Below are 14,266 nucleotides of genomic sequence, written 5' to 3'. Positions count from 1 at the left end.
ATTTTTATGGGAAGCCCCTTAAGTCCCCAACAAAAGCATCATTTCCTCCTGTTTGCAAAGGATATTGAATGTTTACTTAGAAATTTACAGAGACTGGCTGTTTTAGGAAATAACTGAGTCTCATTAAGAAATGAAACTCTGTTTTTGCACACACTTTATAAAGCTATACATGAGGGATTTTTTGACAGAAACAAGAATATAGGAAAAGGCTGATCTTAAAGAAAGCACAAGCAAATTAGAAGAAAAATGTCTCCACTTTGATAACACATATGTCGTGTTCAAACGCTGCAAATATGTAATGCACAAGAAAATTCACCAGAATGAATATATAAAGAAACACGCTGGTCACACATTACACACAACAACCGGACTAAGTTACAACACTAATGCTGTGTTCATGTCATATCTGAGTTATTGTAATTAAAAGTTTCTGCCCTGTATACAGCCTTCATGTCAACATCTAATAATCACAACAGGGACACTTTGACTTTTCTGATATATCGGTGCTTCAGAACAAGAAAGTCCATCGTTCATTGTAATGAAATACAAATTTAATAGATATGGTGCACGGTATTTTTAACCCTTACATGACCAGCTCTATAATCATATAACCATCTTAAGTTGTCTGATGACATGATTGCTCGTAACACAATCAAAACCCATCCATCCCATAGGACATGACTGCAGCATTATAACAGATGAGCATGCTAGTATGCTAATGCTATGCGTTATCTTCAATGATATGGGAATCACTTATTAAGGATGTGAAAAAGCAGACGTCCCTGCAGAAGTTTTGAGTTGTCATGGTATGAAAAGCACAGGTGTTTCTCATATTAATGATGGCTCTGATCTGTTCAAGTTTCCCAGTAAGCTGTGACAGTGAGCCAGCACGAACAATACCAGGACCCTGAACTGAATCAGCTAAATGGAATTCAGCTGTTATTCACTCTATTATTTACATCTGTGCTCTTCTTGATTTTTATCTGCATCTGTTATTGAGGGGTCAACATATTTGTCCCATTTATGTCTCCTGGAAATTTACCATGTTGTTGGACTTAAAGTTTTTCGTTCTTTGCTTTTGTTGTCTGGATTTTTTTTCTTCTTTTCTTTTCATTGTTTAAGTCACTGTATGTGGAGCTCTCTCAGACAGTTTTTTATCCACATTTTTTGCACATTCACTAGACACAACACACCATGACGGCGTACCTATGCATGTAGTAATTTTATTTACATTTGGTAAAAAAAACAAACACCATAAAAATATATCTTGCTTTCACATATATACATTTAAATGCATTTCTATAACTATGTAGACAGGACAAATCTCAAGTACAGATGTGGCAACTGTATCATAGTGGCTAACCTTGAGATCTTTGATACAAGGCAGGACCTCTGAACACTACAAAGGACCAACTTCACACAGACTAAAGCTCCACAGAAGCTTATACATCAGAGGTGGTCTGGTTTCATCTTGGCAATTCTTCAATTCCTATTTGGAATCAGTTGTTTTTCCTGAACACCCATTAGGTAGATCTTACCAGTATTTGGCCCATAGTTAAAAAAAAAAAATCTGAGATTTTAGGAATACATTCATAATATTCTGGGGTGAAACATCAGAATGTTGAGAGAATACAGTTGTAACTTTTAGAAAATGTCATAATAATTTATAGATGACTATCCTTAGGCCCCATGAGGCAAATTTGTGATTTTGGACTACATAAGTAAAATAGAAGAAGTCATATTAGGAGAGTAATGTCTATTTGTAGAAAAACATATTATGAGAGCTACAATCAAAATATTATAAAGATTATAATTTAAAAAGTCATATAACATCAAAAAATAAAAACTGTAATTCTGTAAAGGATCACTCAAATACCCAGGTCATCACATACAAACTCTTTGTCACGCCCTTCGGTGTCACAAAGCGACACACTGGGCATCTTTTCTTATCTATGTGACTCACAGCTGAACCACATTGGAACATGTGGTGTTATATGGTCATAGTTAGGTTTAGGCAACAAAACTACTTGGTCAGGTTAAGATGAAAAATAATGTTTTGGGTTAAATTATGTATGTTTGTTACGTAACGTAACGCAACGCAACGTAACGTAACGTAACGTAACGTAACGTAATGTAATGTGAGGACTGTATATAAATTGTGTTTGGTAATATTAAACCAACACTGACTTTTGGATTCACACGGGATGTAGGTACGTAAGTTACTTAACGTTACATCGACAACGCTGACTTTGGATTCACACGGGATGTAGACACGTAAGTTACTTAATGTTGCGTCGACACAACACTGCCTTTTGGATTCACATGGGGTATAGATATGACAGTTAACTTAACGTTATGTCAGCACAGCATTCACTTTTGGATTCACACAGGACACAACCTGTGGGTCTCCTGGATCTCCTTTATCGTCTCTACACCACTCATGCTGCTCGGAGCAATATGTATTGCTGCGGATAGGTTTACATCAGAGTTAGCTGATAGCCTGGTAAGTCATAAAGATGCTAAAGGGTGCCTTTGGCGTCAATACCACATGCTGAGGGACGTAACAAAGCAGTGGTATTTAATGCCCTGGGAGTGAGAGGGGGCTGAAAAATCATATAACAAGAATAAAAGCCATGATATAAGAATAAAATGTCTTAAGAAAATGACGTTGGAATTTCTAGAAAAGGTCACAATGTTACATCATTTTACGATAAAATATGCATCCTGTTATGTGATGTCATTGTTTTCATCTCATTTATTGTCCTAAAACCTATAATGTCGTCACTGATGAAATCTATAACTTCAGCTCATCTGTATCCCTCATCTGACAGTAAAAGCTGACTGACTGTGTGACTACAGTATCAGCAGATGTAAGTATGTCAATAGTTTCACCACATTCTGACCTTATTGTTGAAATACTGACCTCTTTCTTGTAAAATTACAAATTTATTCCCACAACACAAAAAAAACCCAAACAATTCCCAAAATCTCAGCTTTTTTGTTTATTTTTTTAAAATTGGCCCTAATACTGGTAAGATCTGGCTCAGACTGAGGCGTGGGGTGCTTTAAGGTCACCATGGTCATTGGATCTGGAAGACCCCCTCACACGCTCATGACGTTAACACTGTGTGTGAGAGCAGGAGGAGTACAGGTACAGTAAGATGAAGCAGTCGATCAGGAGGATGGTGTAGAAGCATCTCTGCGTGTGCAAACTCCGACCTCTCTGGAAGCGAGTCAGTAACACGGCCAGCAGCAAAAAGAAGGTGGCGGTGTTCAGAAGGAGGAAGAGTCTTATGTAGGAGGCGGTGCTGGAGAGACCCTCGCTCCCTGCTGTGGCCACCATGTGAACCTCCTTGAATTTGCGGCCCTTGACAAAGGCCCCCTTCTTGTTTTTGCGGCCGTCTGTATAATCCACAAAGGCCCGCGTGTCTCCCTCTCCCTCCTCTGGACTGTCCTCATATGTACGTTTTGAAGTCCTCTGTCTCACCTTTTTCTCATTCGCCTCGATCTGTGCAAAAATGTCAGGTAGACTCTCTGAAAGCTTCTCCCCAAGGTTCATTTTCTTCCCCCCTTTACCCTTGCCCTGTTTCTTCGACATAGCAAACATCTTCTCTATGACCTCCTCCGTCTTCTTCTTGTCAGTGAACTGGAGGAGGCGCTCTGCAGTCTTGCGGAAGCTGGCAGTGTTTAGAACCCGTCCCAGGATGTGTCTCTCCATCTGCTGGAAGACGGGCTTGACATGCTGGAGGTTGTCCTCCATCACGTTGACGTATTCCTCTACTTCTTCAGGTGAGCTGTCCTCCACGGCCGCTGACTTCTCGAATACGATCTTCTTGTGGTCCAGCAGCACCATGGCGAACAGAGGCTTGCTGGTGACCTCTCCGGTCAGCAGGTAGATAGTGTAGGTGTGATCCTTGGTGGCCAGGTAGATATCCACTCTCTGGTCATCACCGCGCAGGCTGAAGCTCTGTACATCCACACCTGGTCCAAAGAAAATATAGGCCACCCTGGTGTGAGGATATCTCAATGGCATTGTGACGTTCACATAGTTGGAGCCATTATACGGGTACCCTCGAGGGTAATTCCAGTAACCTACCACTCCTTTGTTACTGTAGCCTGTGTCATCCATCCAGAACATCTTATATTTATCCTCACCATGTGATACAAATGCTCCATGAACGCCATCTACCTTTGTACTCTGGAATGGAAGTTCTGTGTTGTGAAAGAAGGCGCTCATGGCCCTGGTTGGGCTGTCTGGCTCCAGGTGGATGTGGTCCACAAGGAGCAGGAGCTGTGGGTGAAGAAGGAGCAGGTTTCTCTGGAAGCTCCTGATCTGTAGCTCTGGATTATAAGCGGAGTGTCCCTCGCCACGGATGAAGACCATTCCCTGTCTCTCCATAGCAGCTTCGACTTTGCCCTGGGCATCAGCCGCCAGTCCAGCTTTGTACTTTAACCACTTGGAATCACAGGCTTCCGTAACCTGTCCAGCCCACGGCTTAAAGCAACTCCCTGAGAGTGCAGAGCCAAACAACACTGCGTTGTTCAGCAAAGTGTACTTTGGTCCATACAGTGCCTCTGTGATGAATGGGACACCGTTGGGCGCGAAAGTGAAAGTGTTCTGATCAGGGTGCTCGTGACCAGCGTTAAAGTTCCTCCACCCTTTGATCCACTCTTTGTACTTGTTCATGTGGACGATATCAAAGATGGCGCGTCCTCCCAGCTTCCCCGACTTGAAGGAGAGAAAGGTGCGGTTGGTGTCAGAAGGTAAAGCACTGCCGTACGTCACAACGCCCCAGTCCTCAAAGTAGTGGAGTTGGGATGTTCCAAAATCCGATGGAGGCTTGGAAATCAGTCCTGGGTCATACCTGCAGAATACCATGAGAGGACAGATGTCAGCTGGATAAAATACCAACATGGACATCAATCATACACAACCACTGATGGAAAGTCTTAACAGATTAAAGATTTTCCAGAAGTTATTTTGTGACGACATGTTGCAATTTTACATCTTTTAAACCCACTTTTTATTCAACCTGCCTCATTTACATGTATTATATTTATGTAATTCCCTACGTTTTCCCAGAATGCCTTTTGGCAACCCTAAAAAAACACCCAGCTTAGGCCTTGCTGCTTCACACTGTTTTCATGCTAAAGTAATGCACCAGGATTCATATATAAGCCATGTACTCATGAATGCTGCGATTATGTGATGAATGCGCTGATGGAATTAAAGACAAAAGTATAAAGAGCAAAACTCCGCCTAAGGAGGCAGGTTAGGGTGGTGTATGGGTCAAACAAATGCACGACTTTTCTCCAGGAGACTGGTGTTCGTGTCCTGTGTAAAACCAAGTGAGTTCTTTGAGGTATGTTGTCATGACGTCACATTACATTAAGTACATAACTTGACGTTTAGTATGTAACCTGACATATCCACAGCCGTGCGTAATGACAGCTGCTCTGGAACCTCACTGCTGTGACACAGGTTGTTTCTTAATCGTATTTGTCACTGACAGGTCTAATGAGTGGTGAAGTAGAATGTTTTTAAATATTATACACATATGACTATTGTCACACATGTATACTGCCAGATATTAATACATACTTTCAACATATTGTACCACAGTAGCCAGAACTGTAATATTATTACTTTCAATAATGTTGTTGTAAGCTACTGTTATTACCTGCATCTCTCTCTCTGTCTCTCTCTGTCTCTCTCTGTCTCTCTCTGTCTCTCTCTCTCTCTCTCTCTGTCTCATTGTGTCATACGGATTACTGTTAATTTATTATGCTGATCTGTTTTGTACGACATCTATTGCACGTCTGTCCGTCCTGGAAGAGGGATCCCTCCTCAGTTGCTCTTCCTGAGGTTTCTACCGTTTTTTTCCCCCGTTAAAGGGGTTTTTTTGGGGAGTTTTTCCTTATCCGCTGTGAGGGTCATAAGGACAGAGGGATGTCGTATGCTGTAAAGCCCTGTGAGGCAAATTGTGATTTGTGATATTGGGCTTTATAAATAAAATTGATTGATTGATTGATTGAAGTATCAACATGAAAACGTATGTTTAAGGGCGTTTCTACATGCTTTTATGGTGGACTGTGGGGAAGTGCGGACTCAGCGAAGTCACTGGCAGGCCAGGAAAAAGTTCAGACACACCACTCCCTGTAGTGTCACAACATGTCGTTTTGTGAAATATAATCATTAGGTGTAGCCCTAGATTCAAATATCTTGACCATTATTGAAAATAAGACACATGGGAAGTATGTAAAAATGTAAGGTATTTTACCAGTAGATACAGTGGTTTTTGGGTGAATTTCCCCTTTAATAATAGCAAAACAAAAAAACACTGCGCTCATATATATTTCCTATTATTAAAACCAAATTCAGCAGCTTACCAGATGAACTCTGTGTGGAGAGTACACCATCGCTGTCCTTTTCCAGCCTGCCCCGGCCCCTCCGTCACCCTGTTTTGATGAATCAGTTCTGCCAGCCAGTTTCCACTGCCATTACGTAACACATAACGGTCCATGAAGACCAGCTGGCTCTCCGGCCCGTAGAACCAGTTGTAGTTGGAATCTGCAATGGCTACAGTCCGCTGAAATCCTGGTGACAGTGAAAACACAGAGATGACTTCAGTGGTGGCCATTCTTAAAGTTCTTAAACATTCTTAAACAAAGAAATAATGGGTGAATATGACAAATAAAATGCTCATGTATTGACTCATGTTGAAGTTTGTATGGTGGATTCTTTGTAAATTCTAACACAGTGCTATGACAGTGTATAAGGGCCATTGCAGATCAAAACAAATAAATACAGAGCCCAGGGAGGGGGTGATATGATGATGAAAGCTCAGAATTGTTGAGATTTAAGTCATAAATTTCAGATAAAAAGTCAGAAATTCTCTCCTATTATAAAGTTTGGAATTTGCGAGGCATGACTCAAAAATGATCTGAGATTAAAGTCACATATTTACAAGAAAAAGCTCAAAAAAGTGTTTATTTTTCATCTAAACCCCCTCAGCATGAATCTCAGTCCCCTCTGCTGTGACCCAGCTCAGTACCAAACCAAGTGCAAAATGTTCACACTGTTTTGTTGTCTGTAATTATGTAGGGAAACCTTGCACTCTGGTGGTAAGAAGGCTTCTTAGAAACCAGCTATAGTAACTACAGCATGTAATCACAGTAAATCATTTGTCAACTGAAAAAAATCGTAAAACAAAAACAGAAACACTCTGTCAAGTAAAGTCTCTTCACACTATCCCTGTGAGCATGGTTCCACAAGTGGCAAATTCTTTGAGATATTTATTATAGGAATTAAGGTAATGCTATTGAGGGTTAAGCATGGATTATTTGCAATGAAATGAACAGGGGTGCTAACATTCAGTACTGGCATGGAGCTACGATGTACATGTTTTTGCATTTGCTTTCTGTCAACTGAATGTCAACACACAAAGATGCGCAGTGAGAGGACAATAACCAAAACAACTGACACTTTCCATTCAGTGCTTATAATTTAACAGACCCATAACTCCTTCCAACTTGCATATCAACCAACATTACAGTTCCTTTCAGTGCTCATCCACTATGTTACTACCACTCTCTTAGTATGGTTTATTTGGGCTCGTATGAAAGCAGTCAATCGAACCCTGGTGCATAAATACACACATCAGACGCATTAAACTGCTGCATAAACTTCTGTCAGTCACTGGAATACGAATAGTCCATCAGGACCTATTCCTGATGATGCAAGATGGCAATGGCCTGTCTGAACAATGTTTCAATCCTGTCAGATTGTAAAACTTAACATAATGTGTTTAGTCCTCTTGGTTTGTTCATTAAAAAGTCAGAGTGAACAGGAATGGACCAGAACTAAAAAGCAACAAAGTTCATTTTTTCCCCCTTGGTTTGGACCAATTGAACTGAACTACAGGTGTAAAAGCACTCTGAAGCTCCTTTCCCACTGGGCAGATAACCCACAAACACCCACTAACGTCTGGCTTTTCTTTTGGAAATATTACAATATGCATTCATACTTGGGACAGATGACTACAGGAGTTACAGGTATTTATCAGCTCCAGCTCTTATCACTTCCAATCAGCAGTAATGGAAATACAACACCTGGGTGCACATGCTACTTCTCACTCCTTATGCAGTGCAGTGCAATGACGTCTCCTTCCAAGCAGCGCTCGACAATCATTCAAAATTAGTCAGAAAAGATCTACATAATCAGCACTGTTTTCAAGGTGGACACCCTAGATTAGTGTCACCAATTCAGTATCTGAACAAATGTCTCCTCCTCTGTTCATGAGTTATGATGTTGACTAATGGCCAGTGAAGTGTTTTTGCAGAAGATTACAATGTCGAAGTGAAGCTGACCTTTGACCTTTTGGATATGAAATGTCGTCAATTCATCATTTGATCCTATTGGACCATTGTGGGAACTTTTGTCATACTAAGCGTATGAATTCTTAAATTATGGCCAAACACATGTTGTGTGAGGTCACAGTTACTTTTAACCTTTGACCACCAAACTCATCAGTTCATTCTTGACTCAATGTGGATGTTTGCGCCAAATTTGAAAAAATTCTCTCATGTTCTTGAGATATTCCGTTCACAAGAATGAGACGGATGCAAGGTCATGGTAACCTTGACCTTTCACCACCAAAATCTAATCAGTTCCTCCTTGAGTCCAAAAAGTCTGTTCTTGAGATATGGTGTTCACAAGAATAGGATAGATGGACATTTTTAGCAGTTTTTTCTCCATTTAATAAACCTGTATATATATGCTAATTCTGGTGGAAAATTCCTATTACCGCCATTTGCTACTTAACTTAGTAGGTGATTACACTTAAACCCCTTTTAGTGCTTACAAGTCAACTGACATTGTAACTGACACAAATGCTCCAATTGGCATTCTGACATCTTTATCTCTTAGACTCCAAGTGACGCTTCCACTGCTTTCATTCGAACTCGCAGTGACTTTTTGGAGCACTTCCACAGAAATGTCCAACTCCTTTGATCACTCACATCTGTTAGGGAACACACAAGCATCCTCACACACGAGAGGAGACCATTCCTCCTGACATTTCTCTCAGCACACTCATGTTGCCATTGTGACTGTGGATCCAAGGCTCTCCTGGCTGATATAATTAGAGGTGCTTTCTGAGTGCAGCAGTGCTGCTCAGCCACAATACAGAAACGGTTAGCAGGGGGCTGTGAAATGTCCGAGCCTGACCTAGGGGCCCCTCCTCCGCTGCTGCCCTCCCTCTGACCTTCAGACGAAACTTCCAGGACACCACATTTCCCTGCAGGTCTCAGCTCAGCTTTGAAAGGCATCCAGGAAGGTAATAACTACACGCATGCATACCCCTTATCAGCTCAGAGGAGAGACTACTCTCTGATGTGGCAGCCTGAGGTTATTTTCACGTCTGATCTAACATATTTAACGTTTTGGAGAGAGCACTCTCGTAAGGACTAACTGGATGTGTCAGCCATTCATAGCTATGTAAACCCTTACTTACGGATTGTTGACCTGCTTTGTATTTGGCTACCTTAATGTATCTACTGCAGTGAAAAGTGTGCCACATCAATTTTCAGCTTTTGAAAAAGTAAATAAGTATAGTCGCCACAGCAGGTAGAGTGACAGTTACCAGGCAGGATAGTCCTGTACAGGAAGGCGAAGTGTTTGAGGAGCCAGGGGTGGTCGAAGTGGCTGATGCTAAAGTGGCGCTGCACCAGGAACATGTACTGGAACAAAGAGCGGGTGGTGTAAGTCCCGTAGGCCACTCCTTCATACAGGGAACCATCCGTCACATCGCGCAGAAGGACCATGGACTTCTCCATGATAGACAGGGCCTGCTTCGTCCACAGGTAGGCCTCCTGGAGGTAACCTGCAACACAGGAAGTTGAGATGGTTTCACAGGTTAAATACAATCTGAGATCCCCTGTTTCTCAAATGCTCAAAGAGTTTCACCAAACATGCAATGCTGAAGACCTTTTTCCAAAACATGCTGTAGTGTCTTGGATGTGTTTCTACCATTTTGGCAGTCTTTGGTCCATTTCAATGTGATATGAAAATAAAGCTGCAGAGAGCAGTATAGATGCTAATATAACATTAAGTACAAACAGATTAATATCTTCAAATAAATTACCAAAGCATAGGTAAACCATAGCCATAAATCCCATTGTTTCAAAGTAAAATGCTTGAAGTGCATCTTTAGTGCCTTCCGATGGCAGATTCATGACATATTTTACACAGTAATTCAAGGTCCACAGTCGCACATAATTTGGCCCGGACAGATCTTTGGTAACATTGTGGAAAAAATGTTGAAAATGATTGCCTAACAGTTGTCGTGATTGTTGAAGGATGTCAAAATCTTTTCAGGGGCTGTTGGATAGAGCAAATGTAAAATATCTCAAACACACCAGACTATAAATACCTAGAATTGTGACATTTCCCCCTTTAAGTTAAGAATAGGTCCTCGTAAAGATAAAAGTTATTCACAAAGCATCTTAGACCTTGAAACAGCTCCTAAGCTGAAACTGTTAGGAGCAGGGAGGAGGACTTTTAAGAGGTTCAAGAGTTTCTCAAACAGAGGAGAAAATGGGAGGGAAACAAAGAGGTGGTAGAAATATTCTCCAAACACTGCATGACAGCAAGTTAATGAAATGCTACAAATTAGATCATGCAAGGACAATGTTTGTGGTCGATTTAATTGGAGATGCAGGGGGACAAAAGTTCTGCAGTCCACACAGTTATGGTCATTGTCAAATCTGCACCAAATTTGGCAGAAAAGCTCTAAGTTTGTGTGAGTAAGTATGAGTTACACTGGTCCAGCTTTGGTCAGTTATGATTGGGCAATGTCTGACAATGGCGTCATCCAACGGCCCAATCCTACTATCAATGGTAAAATGCTTTTTATAGAGTGATCCATGTACCAAATTCGGTAAGGACTGGGACAAAGTTGTATAAGTGGTGATAAGCCAAATTTGAGAAAAACAGAAAATCGAGTTGGGTACAAATGCTCATGGCCAGTAGCAATAGGATATGGCAGTACCCAAGGAATCCATTGAAAATAGCATCTCACGTCTATGACTTAGATTTCTTGAAGTATTAGCAACAACATACAGAGGGCTATTGCTAGCTACATGGTGGCACCAGTTATCTCACTTTTGAATAAGAGAAGCAGATAGCCTAACCAGTGGGACCATTTAACCTAAGTACGATTGCATCAACATGCTTTAAAAATGGCTAGCAGCATATTATATCTGTAATTTGTAGCATGGGCTAAATTGGACAATGTTGCACATGGCTGTTCCTAATGTCAGCAAGAGGTTAACTGCTTGAGAGCTTCAGCTATCTCTATGTGCATATCTTGGACTAAAGCTACAGGAAACAGCAGAAAGAGGGGAAATGCCCACAACAATTTAAGGTCAGATATCTTTAGACAGAACTCTCTACTGTTTCTGTTTCTGTTCATACGATTCATGATTTATGATCTACTCTCTTCAAGACAAATAAAAGCCAATGCTGGAATGGAGAATTACATTTCTGGCACAAAGGGGAAGCACATTGTTTTCATATGGATACATTCAATCTGAAGTAAGCAAGCTGTTTTCACATTAAGAAATATATTCTCACTAAAAACCTCATCAAAAGTGCCCTGGCCTACAAGTATTCTACAACGTACCTAGCCAATAATAGACTTTTTTGTACAAAACGGGAGAGCAGTAATCCTCTTTGCAAGCAGGGGCCATGAAAAGTGCTCCACTTACTGAGAGGGACTTAAAAGGAGAGATCCTGAATTACAAAGTGACTATAGCCCGGCGTTTTATAGTATACCCGCGTGTGTTATGTCATGAATGGAATTTATGAAAAACAGCATTGCAGCCAACAATGTCTCCTTAGTCTGTTACCTAAAGAAACCTTCCACACACACTTCACTGTGGCTATGGAAAGCATGACACCACTATGGCACACTACACCATGTATACTCTCTCTCACACACACACACACACACACACACTGGATCACACACATAGACTTTACTATGAGAACAAGCGACCACATAAACACTCCAGCCACAGTTCATTGAGGAATCCCGAGGCCATCGGCGGTAACCGGCCTGCACCCGCCCAGTATGCCGAGTCCGCCCACTGGAGTCGTCCCCAACAGTGTTTGGTTTGGGCTTGGGGACCGCTGGCCTACACAGAGCAGGTATTTACCATCAAACAGGAACTCTTGGCACGCACAAAGACCATATTTACACAAACAGAGCTTCACCAGCGCTCGCACAGTCCAGGGCCACACTTCATAGCAGCTCAGGCTTTGAGTCTCATCAGTTCTTTCCTCAAAAGTAAAGACATCATAAAAATTAAATTCTTATAATTTCTTTAAAAATACACACAATCTGTCAATGCCTTGGACTACCATAGCCCTAGAAATGCTCAATAGTCTGGTTAAAATTAATTAAATCTCTTATTTATTTAAAGTTGCATTCATTATGGGTTTTTTTTGGCCACTTGAGGGCAAAAGAACAATTTGAAAATGTAAGTTGTGTGTGTCTTACAAAGTTTTGGATTCTGTTTTTGGCTACCATTAGAAAACAGCAATGTTGGGGAAGCTACTTTAGCTAGTTAAGCTATGAGCTACTCTTCATTTTAAGCTACATTACAGTATCATCAATTTCAGAGTCCTAGCCACATTACAAATTTAAGTTTAATACTCTCCTTTCAGCTCGTTTCAGTCATCAACAACCACAAAATGTCTGCTTTTTCAGCTTGCTAAATGTTGGGCTTTGCCAGCTAGTTGCTAACAGTTGCTAACAGCGAGTTCATCTGACCTTTTTTTTGTTGATCAACACAGCTGCTTTGCATTTCTGCACACAAGGTGGATACAGACGGAATAACAAAAAAAAGAGAACAAAACAATAAGCTAAAAGAGGCTAAAAAGACGATTTTTAAATTCTGGGCTGATACCGATGTTTAAAATGACAATTTGGCCGATAGCTGATACCCACACTAATGTTTTTTTAATTGTTGTTTATTTTCTTTTGTTGTATTTTACCCCCCCCCCCTTTTTTTTTGCCAGGGAAACAAAGAAATCTATATTATTAAAAAAAAATGTAACTGTTTTAAAGTAATTAAGCTCTTCACTACACTGTCTGAATGAGCACAAAATTAATCATACAAGTTTATGAAACAGCCTTTAATATAACCTTTGCTTCAAGTGCCTTATTATTAGTTTCTCTCTCTACATTTTACAAGATTACATTGAACACATCGCAAAAATGTTATAATTTACTTGCTCAGTACTCATTTTTACTGTATACAGCTTGAACGCATCATAATGTAACTCAGTGCAACCTCCTTGAGTTGTTAGTTGCAGCCACTGGCTGCTTAGAGCTAATGTTAACTAGCTCTCCTAATTTTAACACAGATTTGTGGTTCACAGTGTAGCATTATCAGGGTAACAATAGGGTGCGTCCTCTGACGTGACAATAGTAGGTTTACTGTGTCCTTTCGTCACAAAGACGTCCCAGGACCTGGGGAAGATCTCTGTTTACCCCAAATGCTTTTTACTTTTTGCTACTTGCCATCTCATCACACAACAGTGAGATCACAGAGCCCACTTGTCCAACAGTCAGTTTATTCTTCTTTTACCTCATCTTATTTGCCAATAGGCCAATGACAGTCAACAAGGTGAATATTGTCCGTCACTGATGTTCAGCCAATAAATCGGTGCACCCCTACAAAAAAAGCTACACAGAGCTGATGAGAACTGCATTTAATTTTATTTCTCTGTGGGTTTCCTTTGTGGAGCTTTTAAAATCAGTTTTTCTCTTCTATTGCCAGCTTTTAAAAATAGTATAACCACAACTCATCATAACACCCTGTGTAAAGTAGAGATTTCAGCCTTCGCCACGTAGACAATGATGCATTTAAGATTTTCAGCAGAAACATAAGCAGCTTGTCAGTAAAAACATATATAAAATTCATAAAAAACAGAAGAGAAACTGGCCAGTTAGCAGGAATGATGACACTCACCATAACTGAACAAAGAAAAAGGAAGTATTATGTACTGAAACTCCAACGTCATCAACACAAAATCCTAGGAAAACCATGACACAGTCCTTGACGTGCAATTACACCACAGCAATTACTGCAATACCAAAGACGTCATCAAAAAATAAGAAAAAAAAAAAAAAGAGAATCATCCTGTGAACCCACATTAAAAGGAAAACACATACCAGACAAACGACATCACATGCAC

The 14,266-nt window shown here is 40.6% G+C and overlaps 1 protein-coding gene across 2 annotated transcripts in view; it reads right to left on the bottom strand.

Annotated features, from left to right (window-relative positions):
- Nucleotides 1–636: 636 nt before the first annotated feature.
- The window catches only part of dse (dermatan sulfate epimerase), a 34,113-nt gene continuing 20,483 nt past the window's right edge, over nt 637–14,266 (bottom strand). Inside the window, exons 3-5 of one of the 2 annotated variants that reach the window (XM_050057703.1) lie at nt 9,645–9,884; nt 6,391–6,598; nt 637–4,865 (exon numbers count right to left, since the gene is read on the bottom strand). In XM_050057703.1, coding sequence (XP_049913660.1) covers nt 3,119–4,865; nt 6,391–6,598; nt 9,645–9,884 — 2,195 coding nt within the window. In that variant the 3' untranslated portion in view covers nt 637–3,118. The remainder of the gene's footprint in view (nt 4,866–6,390; nt 6,599–9,644; nt 9,885–14,266) is intronic. The other variant, XM_050057701.1, reaches the window with a different exon arrangement.

Source organism: Epinephelus moara, chromosome 12, assembly GCF_006386435.1.
Source record: "Epinephelus moara isolate mb chromosome 12, YSFRI_EMoa_1.0, whole genome shotgun sequence".
Taxonomy (NCBI): Eukaryota; Metazoa; Chordata; class Actinopteri; order Perciformes; family Serranidae; genus Epinephelus; species Epinephelus moara.
Note: the sequence above shows the minus strand (reverse complement) of the source record. Positions and strands in the feature narration are given on the sequence as shown.